The following is a 19998-nucleotide window of genomic DNA, read 5'->3' on the forward strand; positions in this document are numbered from 1 at the left end:
GGAAGCAACTGGCTCTCCACATCAGACTTTTCTTTCAATGGAATTCCTAAATCTGAGAAATCACTCAATGTCAAGTTAGATACCAACAAAATGCTCATGATCAGAACTGAGCCCCAAGGGCAGATGTTTAATTAATTTATTTTTCAGGCTTAGGTCAAAGGGAATGAGAAAATGACAGTCTTTTCAAAACACTAGAATTTCAAAACTATAAATCCCTTGAAGTGATGAATAATTACTAGCTATATTCATTTTCTTTAGCCTCTGTCAGTACTTTGCAATGACCATCTATATTATTTTATCAACTTTCATTAAAAAGTTTCCCAAAATACATTTGAAATTTGCAAAAATTCCATAATAAAATGTACCAGTTTAGCCAGTGATAAACAAGTTTTTCAAAAGCTTTAAAAACTATATTGCCATGTTTCTGATATCTCCTCACATATTTCATCTTGCTATCCATGAGCAACAATAAGAAGGAAAATGATGGCTTATCAGACACTACAAATGGTTTTGTGAGTTCTTCACCCTAGTGAATTTTTTTATAAGCTGAATTTAGATATATTAAAAGAACAAATATCATACATACTATCTTATTTGTGACTTGTTTTCCATAAAATCTCCTAAACTATATTTTCAGAACACATTCCTCAGATATAAAAATGTACAGGGTCAGATAGATATTACAAAGGTTACGATACTTGCCTTATGTATGGTTCATCCCAGTTCAAACCCCAGCACTGTATAGTCCCCCTGAGTAGCCCCAGGAGAAAAGTGACCCTGGCACAGAACCAGGAGTAGATCCCAAAAGCATCACTGAGTGTGGTCTACTCCACCCGCCATGTACATATACACAAGTGACATAAAAATAGCAAATACCAAATTTTAAAAAATTAAGTACTTATTTGTTATTGTGTTGAGTAACCATCTTTTAGTATGAAGTAATCCAAAATATGTGCTGGGGTTTGTGCCAGGACTAAAACAGCATCAACAAAGACTGTTTTGCCTTGACCTCTTTTTATTTGTGATGTCTGCAAATGAAAGGGACACAGGACTTCCAGGAATAATGGGTCAGAGCCGGTTCCCCCCTCCAGTATCTGCGCACCTGCAGTGCATTCTCTATGGAATGCTAGAGTCTAGAAAAACACTTCCTTTTTAAACTCTGCATTTCCTTGGAGCTGGACATGAAAATAAAAGAACAGAAACACTGCACATCTAGCATCTGGATTCTACAGCCAAAATTAAAACAATATTTATCCATTTCATGTTCTGTAACATAGAGTCCAGTCCATATTCCTGAAGATTAATCATAACAACATTCAAAGAATTGTGCTTTGTAAATAAATAAACTATAAATTAATGTGATTCCTCTTTTAAAAATATAATGTCTATAACTTTGTAAGAAAATATGTATAAGACTTAAATATTATTCAAAAGTAATCTTTATTTCATGCACAAAATATTTTCCTCAGTCAAAAAAATTTCTAGAAGAAAATACTGTGAACATCTTCCAAGTTCTGATTAAACAAAATAATTTAAAATGCATTACATAATGTATTAATGAAAAATACATAAGTCATATTGGAAAATAGTTATTAAAAACAGTATTTTTAAATACCCTAAAAATTTATTTATTTAATAAATCATTTAATGCAAATGTTTTGTTATTAATTTCATGTTTACTTAAACTTAATGGCAAATGACCTTTAAGTAAGAATAAAAAGAGTGAAAAAGTGGTATTTAAAAATAGATCATTACTTAAAATTTTAACTACTAAAAGTAAAACTTTGGTGAGCCAGAGAAACAGAACAGTGGGTAAGGTGCTTGCCTTGCATCTGGCCAGCCTTCATTCAATCCCCAGCATCTCATATGGTCCCCCAAGCACCACCAGAAGTAATTCCTTAGTGCAGAGCCAGGAGTAACCCCTGAGTATTGCTAGGTGTGGCCCAAAAACCAAATAAACAAATAATAATGTAAAATTTTCTACTTTGGAAGGAAAATACAAAAGTGATAGTAAATAATATCTACCCAGTGTGCAATTTAAATATAACCATTCAACTTTTTCACAGCTTAGAAATGAGACTTACCTTATGACTGGAGTAAATAGACTATGAAGACGGCAATACAATCTTACACCCTATTGAAAAACAGATAAGTTAAGAAATAGTTGAATTCACACAGGAAACAAAATTTTTAAATAATTTCACTGCCAATATTCTGAAAGCATCACAATCTCAATCAACTTGAAAGTCATTCAAATTTTTAAATTTATCATAAAAATATGATTGTGCTATGAATTCGTTCTATGCTTATGACACAAATATATGACATTTTATATTTTTTAAAAATGCAATATTTCAAGAAACAGTTTAAATGAAAGTAAATCTGCACAGTAATAAGTATATGATTACTTATGTATCAATATGAAATTTGATATATATATACAAAGAATTTAGCATTACATTTTATGTACTTTGTTATCTTTTGTGTATTCAAGGATCATGACCACATGTTGCTACATTTGAATAGTTTTCAATGGATATGACATTCTGAGTGATGCAACTGCTTAATGCTAGTTAGCGCTAGATAAGAGAATGAATGGCCTAATATTAGAATCATTGAAACAGCAAGAAGAAATAAAGGCTTGCTTTGTATATCTTTTAAGAATCTCTGATACCAGAAGAATGTTAAGTCTCTTAATAGCTTTTTAACAAGCTGAAATGTGACAATATGAATTCTGTTCTTGATAAAACATTATATTTACCTTTGAAATAACATCCTGCATCTCATTTCTTGGATAAAATGTTCCATCATCATAACGAAATCTATATAACATCTGTTCTGGTTTGAATTGATGTTTATCAGTAACTAAGAACATAAGAATAACATATTAAAATACTGACAACGTAAAAAATAAAGATGAAAAATTATGATAAGCTTTTCTTTATCTAACACAGTAATGTTAACTCAGTTGTTTTTAGATTCATCATAGGACTTTTTTGTTTAACTCATTTGTAAGAAATATAGTAATTCTCATATTAAAAGTAGTAATATTCATTAGCACAGTATACTGTGTCATGTATTAACATTTAGATAAATTAACATTTAGATAAATATATGAATTTGTTCTTTAAGTTTCTGAACAATGCCACAAAATCCTTCAAGGAGCAAATAATCCAATTAATGTGATGATTTTCAGTCTGAGTAAATCTTAGCATTTATCTGTTATAGCCTATTCATCGGGCCAAGACCACACATACACTAATCTTAACAACTTACCACATGTGGAGATCCCTAGAGTAGATTACATAAATATACAACTGATTGCAAAATTGTAGGATTTCTTAAGGCAATAAATAATTTTTTATATGCCCATTAATTTTTCTTAGTAAAAAATGTGAGTAATTTAGGCAAACTTAACTTTAGGCAAATTTAACGTTAGGAAAAGAATTTTACATTTATAAATGTTCTTATTACACATCTTCTATGATTTTCCTTTTCTGGGATAAATTATTTTCTAGACTGTATAATAAAAGCTCTAGAAAGCAAAACCAACAAATCGAAGCTTGAAGACTTTACACTTAAATGCTCTCTTTTGGGAGAATAAAACATTTAATAGTGAGATCATTTGCTGCATGTGGGTGCAGATCATTTGCTGCACCCTATTTTCGTGATTAGAAAGGAAAAATTAATCCTTGTTTGCTTTATTTTTCTTAATTTTTTTTCTTTTCTTTCGTGTGTGTATGTGTATGTGTGTCTGTGTGTGTGCGTTCTCCCCAACACACACAAGCAAAAAAGTGTTGGGGAGAAAAAGGCTATCAGAACTATTCCTTAAAAACTACATTTGGAGTATAAAAAAAAGCCAAAACAAAAATTGAGTGTGGAGGGGAAAGGTTGGGGTCTCTGCCAAGGACACTGTGTATTGATAACCCGATGCAAAGGCCCAGGAATGCACTGCTGGGAGGGTCCTGCAGTACTGGGGATTCTCCAGGCTACCCCTGTGGTGCTTGTTGACCTCTGGGACCACAACCAGCAGTGCTTGGGCATCCATGTGGTGCCAGAGATCTAACTGGGGCAAGCTGCATGCAAAGTGTGTGCTTTAAACCTTATATTCGTTCACTTTGATGCCCCCCACAAATACAGCATGTGTACACACACAAGTATGTAAAAATTCAGCTATTTTATCCTAACCTAACCAACCCATGTTAATAGATTGGCCAAAATATTGAGCCAAGATTGCTGCACAAAAAAGACAGACAACACAAGGTTTGGGCATTTGCTCCCTGTTTTAAGCCAAACCAGAAAAAAACCATGTGAAAGACAAAAATCAGGCAAAATTTTGAAATGCCATGACATGTCTCAAAATGAGTTATTTCGTTTTCCTATATAATCTACTTAACTCCCATTTTCATTCCTTAAGAGTCACTGAAATAAATTCTTTGTCTTGATATTTCAAAACATGTTGTGTTTCCCACTATAAGTAGTGTACTACCCTATACAAAGTGCAGTGCTAATCTGTAAATAAAACTCTTATAACACTGATAATGTGTCTTGAGTTAATGTGAGACTCAGTATTGATTCGGGTATAAACCAAACAATTTCACATCCAGATCTACTCCCTCAACTTCATCCTATGGAAAACAGGGTTTATGTTTCTGAATTGGCTTGATTTCAAGTCATCTTGTGACTACAGTGTATCACACTATCATTTTTCTGAAATTTATTTTCATAGCAGTAACAATGCTATAAATACTCATTTGCCTTTAGAGTACAATGTTACTACAGCCCGACCACAACAAAACTAATCTCCCTCCATCATAGTCCACCAGACCCTTTTAGTCCCCTCCACGCACCCAAGTAACTTTAACCCTGGGATAGGCATCTAAAGTAGTATTTCCTAAAGTGACTGATACCACTACCACCAGAGGACTCTGGAAAGGTCCAGGAGGTATCTTCTGATTATTTGCTTAAAGAAGGCAGAATTTCAGAGATACTATTTTGATGAAACCATTATGGTGTAATTGTTTGTTTCAGCAGACATTTTTGCTTGTTTTTTGGTCTGGGGCTATATCCAGAGATGCTCAGGGCTATTCCTGGTGGTACTATAGGGACTATTAGGTACCAGGGGTCAAACCCAGGAATCTTGCATACAAAACACACACTCAGTCCATTAAGCTTAGTCCATCTCTCAGGCTGCTATGTATTGGTTCTTTACCGGGCCCCTTGAGTGAGATTATTTTATGTGTATTTCTATTGTATTTCTATTGTATTCTATTATTTGTATTTCTCCTGAGTTATTTCGCTAAGCATGAGCTCTCCCCCCTCCACCCAGTTCCATCTGTGTTTCAGTAAAAGGTAAAATTTTATCTTTTCTTAAGAGTACTCCATTGAGGGTCGAAGCAATAGTACAGTGAGTAGGGCGCTTGCCTTGTAGGCAGCTGAAATGGGTTCAATCTCCAGCATCCCATCTGCTCCCCTCAGCCTGCCAGAGTGATCCCTGAGCACAGAACTGGGAGTAAACCCTGAACACCACAAGGTGTGGGCCCCAAACAAAACAAAACAGTAGTACTCCATTGAACATATATTACAACTTCCTTATTCACTCATCTCTCACTGGAAATTTGGGTTGTCTCCGTATCTTAATGTACCACTGACTTTTGATGTGCTTACTAATTGTCCTCAGTGTTTCCATCAGCTTAAACAATGGCTTCTGTGTTGGGCAGCAGGGTGAGAGAGCAATAGTGTGTTGAATAAACAGGCATCCTATGAGCTCACACATGGCTTCCCCAGCGACCCCAAAACTTGGACGTTCTTTGAGTGTTTGTCTCCTTGAGTGTTCATCTCACTTTCTGCGACCTACCCCCACTGGAGGGAGGTCAAAGGCACCAATCTGATTGGCTGTATTGTGATAAATTGCCACAAGGACTAAGAATGAAAGTTCTAGTTTGATCAGGCCCACGGACATCAAGGGCTCCTTATAACATATTCCAAGCAGTGGCTGTGGCTCTGAGTTTGTGTGGTCCTGGGGGACTGCTGGGAATTTGTTACAGCATCAGGCATAAACCGCAGTGGCTGTGGTGCAGAGGTCTAGTGACCCTGAGGAGCAATAGGCCGGGCAGGGTGAGATGCAGTCACAAATACCAACAATCACTGCATTTCTTAAAGTACAAACTTTTAAATACTCATGTGATCTCATTAAAGATGTACTGATAAATAATTAGCAATTGGTTCTCCAGGTGATTTGGACAAAAGAGATTGATCTGCAGCATTTGCCAACTCCCATAGCATAAATAAATAATCCAGCAAAGACTAATTTCAGACTATTAGAAACAATACTCTTGAAACATAGGGCAATGCATTATTTTGTATTTTGATCACTAGAAATAATAAATACAAATAATACCAAAGCATAGACAGTAATAAAACAGACTAAAAATAATTAGAAATTTATAACTTTTAAGACTATACCAGTGCTCACAATAAAATTTATGAGCTTATAAGTTTCCATAATTTAATTTTGAATAATAGCTGTGCTTAAGAGTTAACATGCAAAATTTTTAAGAATTTAATTACAAACTCTTTTGAACTTATACAAGTCATCTTAAGCATACCAATGCTATCACAAATGAGATTTCTGAATTCTCACATAAACATTTACAATGCAAACAATGGAGTTAAACGAAACAATTATTATCAACATATGGTTTTCTCAACTCAAGGATTCCTGGTACTTTAAGTACAGCAAACTTTTCTAAAATTCTCAACATTTGTCATATGAATAATAGCAATAGTACTGAACCTTTTTTTATTGCTCTCTTTAAAACAGATGGTTCATTCAACTTTATTTTAGAAGTTCTATTTTTACTGAAATGTTTCTGCAGTCACATAGTAATGAAACAAATATGTTTGGCACACATTTCTACATTCTAACAAAATTATTAATTTGAAGTTGTGTAATATGTTCTCAACCCCCAAACTGGACAAATCTGTAATCAGTTCATTTCAGCCACTTAAAATATGCATTTCTAATTACAAGGGTGGCATTATAATTAAGCCTAGTAACAATTATGGTACAATCTACTAAAATGAAGTTGCAACAAGCAGAAAGATGATAATACCTGTTTAGAATGATGCACATTATCCTAAATTAAATTCTCAGTGATAGTAATACTTTTTTTAAATTTTGAAATAAATTTCAGCCCAGAATTCATCTACTGCTTTTCATAATTCTATTGTTAGAAAAAAGTGCTGTCTAAAGTAATGGAGGTAAGTGATTAGAACTGAAATCCTCCTATCCTGATGCATTTCAGAAATAAGGATTTCAGGTTATCTCCTTTCTCGTATAAGGAGGCAATTAAAAATATGGTGAGAAACATTTGAACAGAATAAATAGGGTTGGCTTCCTATATCTGCACCTTTCTGATTGCTTCAAGATCTATCAGAAGTTAGAAGCTAGACGAGTCTCTAGAAGACTATGCTTATGAATGACAGAATAAATTTTATTCCAGCTATAGACTGTCCTAACTTACAATGGATTTACATGTGTTTACCTGGCCCTTTGCCTTTAAACAAAATAATAATCATTGTCTTATTATAAAGTAATCAAAATTTCATTCATTATCACTTCAATTTTAAGAACCCAATTTACTATACAAATAAGCACTCTACCTTCTGTTGTATGAAGAACATATTTACTAAAATATAAAAAAAAAATGAGGGAATGTAGAGATAGTACAGCTAGTAGGGCACTTGCCTTGCATGCCACCAACCTGGGTTTGCTACCTGGCACCCTATATTGTTGTCCCCTGACTCTCACCAGAAGTGATTCCTGAGTACAGAGACAGGGGTTGGCCCTGAGTACATCTGGATGTTGCACAATAACTAAATAAATATAAACTATAAAAGAAAGAATACAAGGATGATTCAAAAGTAATCTAGGTCTTGAAAGAATTTCCTCTTCCTACATCTGGACCCTTGACAGCTCTGGGAACAAACGTTTCCTTACGGTTGCAGAGATACCCAAAGGGCCGGAGCACATTTCAGACCTACTTGAAATCCTAAATGCAATCCCAAGAAGCACACAGGCCCCAGCATTAAACTGTCAAGCTTGCATCACCAGGTCAAACATCTTGGGAAGTGTCCTCAGGGGTGATAACTGAGAAGGTTTCAAAAAACAACGCAAAACAAACAAACAATAAAAAAGGGGGAGGGGGGAGATAAAAACCAAACTTTTCTATAATGTACTTGTAGAGCAAGCACCCCAGAGTCAAAAAGAGAAAATATTATGACAAACTCAGCTTAACTCATTTTAGAATATATTAAATATTTCTGGAGAAACAGAAAAGGTTGCACATAGATTATTTTTAAAAATCATGTAGCAATATTCAGGTAAATTTTAATTGGTAACATCCATCCTTGATAACCTTGAGAAAATTATTCCATTAGTCATTAATAAAGTTTTAAACTAAAATTGACAAGCAAAATCTTAAAAACTCCATTTGATGGTACAAATTTTGTTACTGTTGTGATTAATATATGCTGATAGCACTGTAAGCTTTGATTATACACATATCCACATATAATGATTACTTTCTTTAATATAATTAATTGAATCCCCTGGAGCTTATATGCCCTTGGAAGCTATGCCTCCCTGTCAGAAATTGGAACATTGTTTATGAAAATGGTTTATCTTTCATTTCTTTTTGACCTGTGTCTACAGCAAATTTCCATTTCTCTTACAATCAAGCGTGGTCAAGTAACTGAGTTGTGTTAAAGGGCAGGTGGAGGAAAAATAAGTCCACTGCACAGTTTCCCACCAGCACTGCCAGAAGCATCCCTAATGATCTCCATAATGAAAAAGAAAGTGATGCAAAGTGGTTAAGTGTAGAGATTTACTAAAAACAAATCTCCAGGGGTCCTTCATTGTAACTTTGAGGAGCATGGTACTGAACATCATTGAGTCTGTGAAGTACCAAAACTCCCTGCTTCAAGATTATAGTCTGACGGGCTGGAGAGATAGCGCAGCGGGTAGGGCGTTTGCCTTGCACGTGGCCGACCCGGGTTCAAATCCCAGCATCCCATATGGTCCCCTGAGCATGGCCAGGGGTAATTCCTGAGTGCAGAGCCAGGAGTAACCCCTGTGCATCGCCAGGTGTGACCCAAAAAGCAAAAAAAAAAAAAAAAAAAAAAAAGATTATAGTCTGACACCATTTTCTGCTACAGATTGGAGTCTATATGGAGAAAAATTAGCATCTATAACAGAAGCCACTATACTGAGGCAGCTAATAATAAATAATTATTATAGCAACAAAAAATTAGTTTTTCCACCCTAACATAATTCTGTCTTTCCAATAGGAAGCATATAAACTGGATTTCTTAATATGCAAGATAAAAAGATAAGTTTAAAACTAGTGGATCATAAGAAACAAAAAAAAATAGTTTTTATCTACATTCTTTAAAGTACTTAATCAGGTCAAAGAGATAAAGCAGTGGGTAGGGCATTTGCTTTGCATGCAGTCGACCCAGTTTTGATCCCTGGCATCCAATATGGTCTCTCGAGCATTGCCAGGATTGACCTGAATGCAGAGCCAGGAGGAACTACTGAGCATCACTGGGTGTGTCCCCAAAAGCAAGAAAAAAAAATGTATTGGAATAACAGGATCAGATGGACTTAACAGTCAAGGAAAGACATGAGTTTGAATTATAGTCACTTGTTACTTCATTCATTGCTATATTCCAGCACCTTAGAGACAGAATAAATTTTAAAATACTTGTTAAATGACAACAGCTAGAACACTAAAAACAGGGGATCATGGTCGAGTGTTAAAGGTATCCACAGAAGGCCAGGATATAGAGTAAGGACTTAGTATGACACTGTTCAGAATAGCTCAGACTCGACTTAGAAAGTCAGGGGACCAGCTACATCCAGCCCGTGAACCAGGTACAATTGTTAGGCCCTAGTTTCTTCAACTGTGGGTTAGAATGCAGGGACTGAAAAACATCTTAAAATTTTGTTTTAAAATTATTTATGATTTATTATTAGAAATTGTTAGATCTCTGTACTTATTTTATATTCCTGGAGCCACATTTTTTTAAAGTGGTCAGGAGTGGTTAGGGCAACCCAGTTTGATTCCTGGGACGGTCCCCAGAGCACTACCAGGCATGGTCTGGATGGTGACCGGGGCTACCCCCGCACTGCAGGGCCAGGCAGCATCACATCCTCAGGCTCTTATACTCAACTGACAGCCCTGCTGGCTGAAAATCACAATCAGAGACCCTGTACCTTCTGAGCACCACTTGGGAGGCCCCCACAAAATGTCTAAGGAAAAAAAGGGGTTTCAAGTACAGAAAGTTGAAGAAGTCCGATATGAGGGACTGGATATTCTGTAAGTTTAATGGACAGTCATTCTTTGATTCTGTAGGAGAATTTCTGGATCTCATATAATTTACTACGTGTATGTAGATAGATTTTAATTTATTTATTTTATTATAGCACTATAATTTACAAAGTCAATCATAGTTGAGTTTTAGACGTACTATGTTCCATCACCAACCCCACCACCAGCATCTTCCTCCCTAGGGTTCCCAGGTTGCCCCCCTGCCCAACCCATCCCACCCACCTTTCCCAGCCTGCCACCTTGACAGGCACATTTTTAAGTTGGATTGTTGAAGTCTGGATCTCTTGCTTCAGTACTGCTGACTCTATGGTTTGGATATTCAACTATACCATTCCGTTACACCACCAATGGACTCGGGTCCCTTGACCCTGCTCCCCATTACTTCCTGTCATCTCTGCTTCAACCCTAGCTTTCTTTCCTGCTCTGCCCTCGTGTACTCTGGGGTAGAGCGATCTAGGCATTGTTCTGTGTCAAACATTTTATTCCCTCCTTAAGGCCCCTCAGCTGCTACCTGAAGAGTGTCCTGTGGGAGTGGAGGTTAAAGGAAAAGCCGGAAAGGGGACAGAGAAAAACAGGAAAGTTGTCTGCTTAGGAACTTCCTTGGGGTAAAATCAAACAGAGCTTGATGGACCACAATAGGGCAGAAAGGTGTTAAAAATGATTCATATCTCAATCATAATACACATGGGGGGGCTGTTATTAGTGTTCTCAGAAACCTAATACTCTATGAATTTCTCAAAATATATCTTGTTTTTACTTTATCATGAACTTCTGGGCTGGAGCAATAGCACAGCAGTAGGGCATTCGCCTTTCACGCAGCCGACCCGTGTTCGATTCCTCCGCCCGTTTCAGAGAGCCCAGCAAGCTACTGAGAGTATCGCGCCCGCACGACAGAGCCTGGCAAGCTACCCGTGGCGTATTGGATATGCCAAAACAGTAAAAATAAGTCTCACAATGAGAGATGTTACTGGTGCCCGCTCGAACAAATCGATGAGCAATGGGATGACAGTGACAATGACAGTGACATGAACTTCCAGATAGACTTTCGACCTTTGGCCTAATATTACCCTGCAAACGTCACATAACCCACGGCAAATCCCTCTCCTCTCAAACCTGCTCCTGCTCCTGAGTCAACGATTTTATCTAGATAGAGATTTCTGAATCATTTCCTCCGGCTCTTCTTACTTCATGGGTAACAAATTGCTGTTTCAGTGTCTCCAAAATCTCATTAAATTTGCCACTCTTGTAACCATGATGGACGCTGCTCTCATCCTTCTCCTCAGAGAGAAGGTGCTGGCCTCATGATCCACCACTCTCTGCAACGTGTAAACTTTCACTCCACATACAACAATGTTGAAGCCAAAAACTCTAGAACCAAATTCTGGTTATTCCTTTGCTATAATATTGATCAATTTCTCGGCTCCTTTGGAACCAATACCTATAATAGCGCCTATTTCACCACACTGTGCCCTTCCCTGCAATACTGGGTATGAAATGCTCTATGTCGCTACACAAGTCTCTGTGCCAGGTATGAAAGAAATCACCTCAGTCAGCCCACACTCACACCAGAGTGTTATCATATATTTAGGGTGAATTGTTCTTCTGCCCTGCTGTCCTTATTAACCTTATATTTACTCTACAATACCAACTTTAATTCCATTTCCCTTACAAAGCATTCTCAAATATTCTAGACAGAACAAGACACTGCTTCCTCCATAACCCACAACACTTACCTGTTCTAATGCTACCTGTGTTTTAGTCACTCATTCAAGTGTGTGTGAGTGTGTGGTGTTGGGGAGGAGGGGGATCAAGCAGGGAATCAAGCCCAGTGTTTGACAGATGCAAGGAACTTGCTCTACCCCTGAGCAATAGCCCAGGCCCTGAGGTTTGTTCATTTTTAATGTTAATATACCATCCTAAGCCCAGTTCCAAAATGATCTTGAATAAAACAGAAGTATTCTATAGTGTATAGAATCATTATAAACGTATTAATAAAATTAAGAAATATGCAGCATGTAAACATAAATGGTAAAATAAATACCATGGTGGATGATTCCATTTTCTAGCAATGCTTGACCCAAGTGTACACCTTCCTCAGGCCTATGGATTTCTCCAATTTCCAGCAACCAGGACACAAATTCACTGAAAAAAAAAAAACAAAAAACCCTGTTATTCTTTCCCAGGAAACCGCTGGGTGCCATGAATTCATCAAGTAGCTGTGTAAGGAATCTCAAAATAAAGCAGAATATCTAAACTTTGTGCACATATGATTGGTCCACAGTTATTTAAATTGATTCCTTTCCTAGGAAAGTCATGTTGATATGTTCATAATTACCAAAACTGTACATCTTACTAAGACATCTAAAAGTTATAAAGGGACATTCTTAGCATAAATTTAATTATAAGGTTCCTACACGTATGTAAAACAGTAAATGTGGATCTAAATAGAATACAATAGGTCCTATATATAACAAAGATAAAATTTAATATACTAATGATGACTCCCGGCTGGAGTGATAGCACAGAAGGTAGGGCGTTTGCCTTATATGCGGACGACCTGGGTTCGATTCCTCCACCCCTTTCGAAGAGCCCAGCAAGCTACCAAGAGTATCTCGCCCGCATGGCAGTGCCTGGCAAGCTACCTGTGGCGTATTCTATATGCCAAAAACAGTAACAAGTCTCTCAATGGAGGAGTTACTGGTGCCCGCTGGAGGAAATTGATGAGCAAGGGAACGACAGTGCTAAAGTACTACAATTTTCTAAGAAGGCAGGAGAGGAAGAGAGCCTTGGGTCAGTGACAGAGGCACTCTGACATGAGCGGGTTTGGAGAGGAGACACTAAATGTCAAATGCATGTTATTTAAAATTTGTAAATTACAAAATAAAAGTTTTTAAATTGATAAAAACTAGATGAAATAACAACTTTTAAAATTCTAACTTTTAAACTTTTATTTAGAGCAATGTACAAATTTAAAAATGGTTTTGTTTTTATGCCGTAACAGAGAAGCAAAGCCATAGAAGGTACAGGAATTACTTTTCCATTAACTTCAAACCCAAAAGCTAACCAGGTGGTCAAATAACCAGTGGCAATGGAATTCTAAAACAGGAAATCTAGTATGAAAAGGACATTTCTAAGGAAGAAAGAGCTGTTATGAGAATATTTATTGTTTTATTAAATAGGAACTCCCCAGAAGAAAGAACATAAAATACAGAATAAAGGTTAAAATCATTATGCTTTGCGATGAGACAACTTGGATTCAAACCTTATTTCTGTTTCTACCAGCTGTGCTAGAGTTGGATTACCAAATGTTGCTCTCTGAACCTCAGATTCTTTCTCAATAACATACAAATAATATCAACCTCATCGTGCTGACCCAGGATTAAATGAGGTGATAAAAGTCAGGAATTCAGCACAGTGCCCAGCACACTGTGAGTGCTTGTTAAGTGACAACTGGATTCAAATAGGGGGCCGAAGCCTCTGTTCTGATGTCAGTAGATTTCTGATGGTGTCAACTGAAATGAGAGAGAGAGCATATCAGGACACAGGGGAAAATTCCCCATTCCCGGGAGCTCTTCTGAAGCTGGAAAAACAAAGCAAGTCATATCACAAAGCTAGAAGGCAAACATTATCATTTAGTAATCCCTGTACAGAAGATGTCTGTGGTGGTGAATTCTAAGAAAAAAATGGGCTGGGAGTTATACTAAGGGAAGGAGTAATTAGAAGAGGGGAGGAGTTTTCACCTAGCAAGAAAGAGACGACTCATATATAAAACCTTGCCTTAAGAAAGGTTTCCTTTATAAAAAGCTATTTTCTAGAGTTGTCCCTAGATCTAGGATATCTGTATCCTGTAAGTCAAGGTGACAGTTTCTCAGAGTTCACAGAACCGCGACTGACCTTCATTTCATATACCAAGGTGATGTGTACTTAGAAAGGCCTACTCTGAACAGCCTGGAAAAAGCCTCTCTGAGCCTTTTTGGAAAGATGGATTCTACCAGCACATTTTCGATACCACTGTGAATTAAGAGTATGGGTGTGAGGCAAAACAGGGTAAGAAAGGAAAGTAAGGAATAGCTTTAATAGGGAACCTTTGCTATCGGCTTAGTTTTGATATCTACTCAAGTCATGAGGAGATCCTGTCAAAACTGAAAAAGAATCACAATCCAGTCAGAAATGATGTCAGAGTCTATAATGCAGAGATGGGGTTGAAAAGCTAACAAAGTTCACATTCAGGAGGTATCCTGGATCAGACGCTCGGGGTCTGCTTTACGTATGACTGCAACATAGCATTGCAAACACCTGAGGAGAACAAAACCACTCTTCCTTCAAACGGGAACAAAATTGACCTTGAGTTAATTTTTAGTTCTGTTTCCCTAGAAATCTGATACCTTCTGTATTACGAAGATTTAGCAAACTTTGCGAAAAGATTTGTTCACTGCAAAAAGGACTTTTGGTGACTACATGGCAAAAAAAAAATATAAAACTGGTAAAGAGTCATACATAGCGTAAGTGACTTTCCAGTAAGCAGAATACACAGACATATCCTACTTATAAAAATACAAAAATTAAAATTAAAATTAAAAGCCCTGTAGAACTGGTGTTAGAAGAAACAATGTCTATCTGACAACATAGAATTTCTACGTTCCCAACTGCTCTTTCTTTGCACAACATCTGTCCCCTGGGGAACTGGGGACCTGGCCAGACTAGCTCGCAGTCCTGTGTGTGGCCCTCAATGAGGATCACCACACCACAGTCAAGAAGACTCTGAAGTGTGCAAACACATGGGTTCCTGGCCAATATTTTTCTAAAGGGGTGGGCAACAGTTGTGAGCTAGAGCTCCAGAGAGCTAAGACTGCAGAGGTAAGGACACACAAGAGGGAGAGAGACAGAGAAGCCTCACCTTCACCCCTGCTGGCAGAGCAGAAAGGAAAGTCAGCTTTCCTGAATCTTGCCACTAAGCCACAGCAGGACTAGAGATGCAAGGCGACAGCTCAATGGTGAAGTCTAGACTTGGAACAACAACACCCGCGACTTTTATTGATTTTCCATTGACTTTTACTGGTTCTATGGACGTGAGCATGTTAAATTCTGCTGCTCCCCAATATAAAGGTTTTTTTTAACTCCTAAGTGTGTGTCTGAGGATTAGAAATAATGTCAGAAAGAAGAAAGACGGAAGCAAAGAGAAAGCCTGGCCTAGGCAGAGCTTCCTGAAGACAGTTCCCTTCCCGCAGGTCCTCCTCAGCACAAACCCGCAGACTCCACGCGCTCCAGCCCTCGCTGCACAACGGTCTACAGGAAACAAAGCCCGCCCAGGAATCTGCTCTAGACCAGCAGCCTGGGTCCTTGCTCATGGCTCTATGTCTGGCCCCTCACAGTCTCACTTTTTAAAGACTCATTATTCCCCACACTGCTGGCAAAATTCTATGATTGACAGCTTAGATTTCAGTTGTTCAGAGCTCCAGTTTTCCTGGACTTTCAGGTCCAGCACGGAGATCTTCATTGGAATCTCCCCTTCTGCCTACCGGCTCCAGATCCCCAAGTTCTATTTTGCTTTTAGGACATGAATTGTCCGGTATATTCTCTCATCAACCCTATGGAAATTGACTCCAATGAAATTAAGAGTGGGAGTCAAACATCACAAATCACGGGTCAGAGAGATAGAACAGAGGCTAAAGCACTTGGCTTTGCATCCTGCCACTCCTGAGCACAGAAGCAGGGATAGTCCCAGAGCTTCTCCAGGGACATCCCCATACCCATTGCCCACCCCACACACAAAGAAGCGCACAAAAATCAAAATCAAAAAACACTTTTGGGCAGGTAGAGACTATGGAGAATCAAGAGACTGTTTCTCTTATTTTGTTCTTCCCCCAAAGCCTGTTACAAGGAAGATGAAGTGCAGGCTGAGCCACTAATCAGAAATCTTTGTTTAGATCTGCAGATGTGTCAGAGGAGCAGCTTACAGAGGAATTCATTGACCATTCTGGCACCCAGCCGTCTGAGGGCTGCCTCAGGTTCCCTCCCGATATTAAAATGCTTCTTGTCACCATGCAGAAAGTATGATTCTCAACTTCCAAACATGCTAGCCTATAGGTTACAACCCCATATCAGATCATGTAACTAAATCAGGGTGCCTGAGAGACAGCATGGGGGCAAGGCCTTTGCCCTCCATGCAGTCGATCCTGGTTTAATTCCTAACATCGTATATGGTTTCGTGAGCACTGTCAGGAATGATCCCTGAGCACAAAACAAGGAGTAAGCCCTGAGCACTGCCAGGTAAGACTCAAACCCTTCCATTGCCCACCCCCCACCCCCAAATATTTGGAAATGGTATTCTGAATACACAACAATCAAAAGCTCATTCAAAATCAACCACACTATGAATCTGAAATGTTTCTGACAGGGCTCACCCGTGGTATAGATCTTTGGCAAAATAAAGTTGCAAGTGGAGGCAAGGACTCATAGATACACTATGAACAGGACATGTTGAGAGTATATTTTAAAAGCCAATAGAAAATATTTCCTTTCCCACTTAAACTTAATTTTTTTAAATGATTTTAGTTTAGGCAACATGGTTGCAGCAATGCTAAGATTTATGATGTGAAATACAAAGTCACCTCACCTCCACTGCCACCAGAGTGCCCAAGATCCCCCACCAGTGACCTTATGTCATCTCTAGACCATCTCTTCCTTCTCCCACCACACAGCCTACCCCCATGACCCGGTATCTCACTTTCACAATCCAAATGTCATCGTTGTCATCTTTCCATAAGAACATTTAAACAAATGATAGTGAAAACATGAAAGAAATGCATACACGCCAGACCCCACACTCCCAATCCTACCTTCCAAGGAAACATTTAGGGAACGTAGTAAGTTTTCTTTTTCTGTCCTTGATGAGATTTCCTTGTTTGCACATCAATTTATAAAGTTTTTCACCTTGTTCAGAAATCATTACCCAGGTGTCCTGCTCCATTCCTAACTTTAAACCTGCCAAAAACCAAACAGAGAATAGGTCATTCCATTCCTAACTTTAAACTTGCCAAAAATCAAACAAAGAACGAACAGGTAAAGCCCCTTCATTCACTCAGGTCTTCCTGAAACAAACATTTATTGCTTCTCTGCCTGTGTTGGGAGCTGTGGATACAGGGCTCTGTCCTGGCTCTCCAGAAGCTCACATACTCCTAGAAGACACTCAGGAACCAGATGGCACGTCTGAGCAAACTGTGCCTCAAAGGCACATGACTTGGACCAGTAAAGGAACAATCACTCTGTCTCGGGCTCCCAAGGTGCCTTTTGCAGATCGGCACAGCTGGGCCTGAGAAGGCTGGGGATAGCCATGGAGGGAACAATGACTCAGGAGAGGCCTATTCTGAGTATGTCACCCCTCTGAGAAAGATTTCACAGAATGATGCTTACATGCTCAGCCCTGAGGAGGATTTTCAAGAAAAGATAAAATGCCACAAGAGCAGAATTAGTGAAGCAGCAGACAGGCAGAGCCCTGGGTTTCAGACGAAGCACCCAGGAGTCAGGGGAAGTGCTAGCGGGTGAGGCAGGGTTCTCTATCCCCACTTTCCACACATGTCAGCCCTAGGTATTGGTGAATATTATGCCTTGCACGCGGCCGACCCGGGTTTGATTCCTCTGTCCTTCTCGAAGAGCCCACCAAAAGTATCCCGCCCACATAGCAGAACCTGGCAAGCTACCCAGGGCATATTTGATATGCCAAAAACAGTAACAACAAGTCTCACAATGGAGACATTACTGGTGCCCACTCGAGCAAATCAATGAACAACAGACAACAGTGCTACAGTGCTACAGTACTACCCAGAGAAAGAGGAGAGGCAGGTTAGAGCAAAAAGGAAGTTTTGCTGCTTTGAAAACAAAGTTCCAAGGACCCTGCAGGAAACAAAATGAAATTCCATCACTTTTTAAAGAACTAGATTGTAAAGAGTTAACACCAAAAGTTCAACCCCCTGAAAACCATGGCAAAAACTACCAAAAAGTATATATAGTAGAAGAATAATATCCATGGACAGAGAAAAAAGGGGTTAGGAGGACTGGTCAGTACTTAGAATTAACCATAAGTATGTGGGGTTTGGGGGTAGGTAAGATAGAGAAGAGACCCTTATGATAATAACAGCTGGGAATGATCACTCTGGACAAGATTTCAGGGTTAAAGTAAATAAGGGATATTCTTGATAACCTTCAAGAATATCTCAATTCTTGCCCAAAAGAAGAGAGAGAGGGAGAGATAGAAAGAGAGAGAGAGAGACAGAGAGAGAGTGAGAGAGAGAGAAAGATAGATAGAGAGAGAGAGAGAGAGAGAGAGAGAGAGAGAGAGAGAGAGAGAGAAAAGGCCTGCCACAAAGGCAGGCAGTGGGTGGGGGGTGAGGGGTGATGGGAGGGAACCTGGGAACACTGGTGCTAGGAAATGTACACTGGTGGAGGGATGGGTGTTGGAACACTGTATGGCTCAAATCCAATCATGAATAGCTTTGTAATGGTCTATCATTGTGATTTAAATAAAAAACTTTAAAAAAAAGAACTATCAGAAAGTATGAAGTTCTACCTGTGAGGGGCGAATTAAACCTAAGCATATAGAAGAGAAGAGAGATCAGGGTGGATGGATGGAGAGACCTCAGGGGAGGCTGGGGACGAAGCTGCTGAGCACAACAGGGCTGAGACTGACAGAGCCACCACTGAGCTGGCGGAGTTTCTCTGTTGAAGGAGCGTCCAAAGTTCAGAGATGAACTGAATTCAGAAGTGGGAGGATTGGGGGAAAAGGAGAATCAGCTTAGATATGAAAATGCAGAAAAGAGCAGCACAGAAGTGAGAGTGAATCTGTGAGACTAGAAACTGAGCTGGAAACCAAAATTAGAGTTTGGTACCTAACTTGAAATCTTTGAAATCTCTGATCAGAAGAGGATCTGATCAGAAAAAAGTAACTGAATTCTTTTTAGTGTTTTATTTGTAAAAACTTGTTCTTAAAAATTCACTCTATTGCCAGCAATAGAGTGAATACATGAAGAATAGTCTGGTAACGTAAACGTTGAATCTTCTTTCCTTCCGCTCTTTCTCTTTCCTTCCTTCCATTGTTTTTGGTCTTTCCATTTTTTTTTTGTCTTTATAAACAAAACTATCTCAAAAAGAAAACTTCTTCAGCCACCTTGAAGAAAAATTCTGCTTGCCTTTTAACAATTCACCATGCTATTTAAGCTGACTGCTAGACCCAGAAAAGTTTTATCATATATCCATAATCTTTGTTTTAAAATTTTCTCTCTGGTAATTCATCTAAATTCAACTAAATAACTACTTAAACATGTTTCAGAATTCTTATTAAATATGTACCGTGAATATTTTAATCAACCTATAGATTTTATACACTGTTTAAGGGGAAATATCTGAAATTAAGAGATGAGGTTCTTTAATATTCCTTAATTTCATCAACAATGTTTTATTTCTAGATATTTATGGGAAAGAATAAACGTTTTTCTCTGCTAATTGATAAAGCAATGTGCTGTTATCAAGCATTTTTATTTCTTAAGTGAACTGTAGAAATAACTATAGCTGCAGATACACTTCATGCAAATAACAATTGTCAGATAAA

At 38.4% G+C, this 19998-nt stretch overlaps 1 protein-coding gene across 1 annotated transcript in view; it reads right to left on the reverse strand.

Annotated features, from left to right (window-relative positions):
• Positions 1–19998, reverse strand: part of PREX2 (phosphatidylinositol-3,4,5-trisphosphate dependent Rac exchange factor 2) — a 298055-nt gene that overhangs the window by 161319 nt on the left and 116738 nt on the right. The window contains 4 exon segments of the mRNA XM_004602407.3: positions 2085–2134; positions 2762–2865; positions 12436–12536; positions 17234–17378. Coding sequence (XP_004602464.2) covers positions 2085–2134; positions 2762–2865; positions 12436–12536; positions 17234–17378 — 400 coding nt within the window.

The sequence above is a fragment of the Sorex araneus genome, chromosome 2 (genome assembly GCF_027595985.1).
Source record: "Sorex araneus isolate mSorAra2 chromosome 2, mSorAra2.pri, whole genome shotgun sequence".
Classification (NCBI taxonomy): Eukaryota; Metazoa; Chordata; class Mammalia; order Eulipotyphla; family Soricidae; genus Sorex; species Sorex araneus.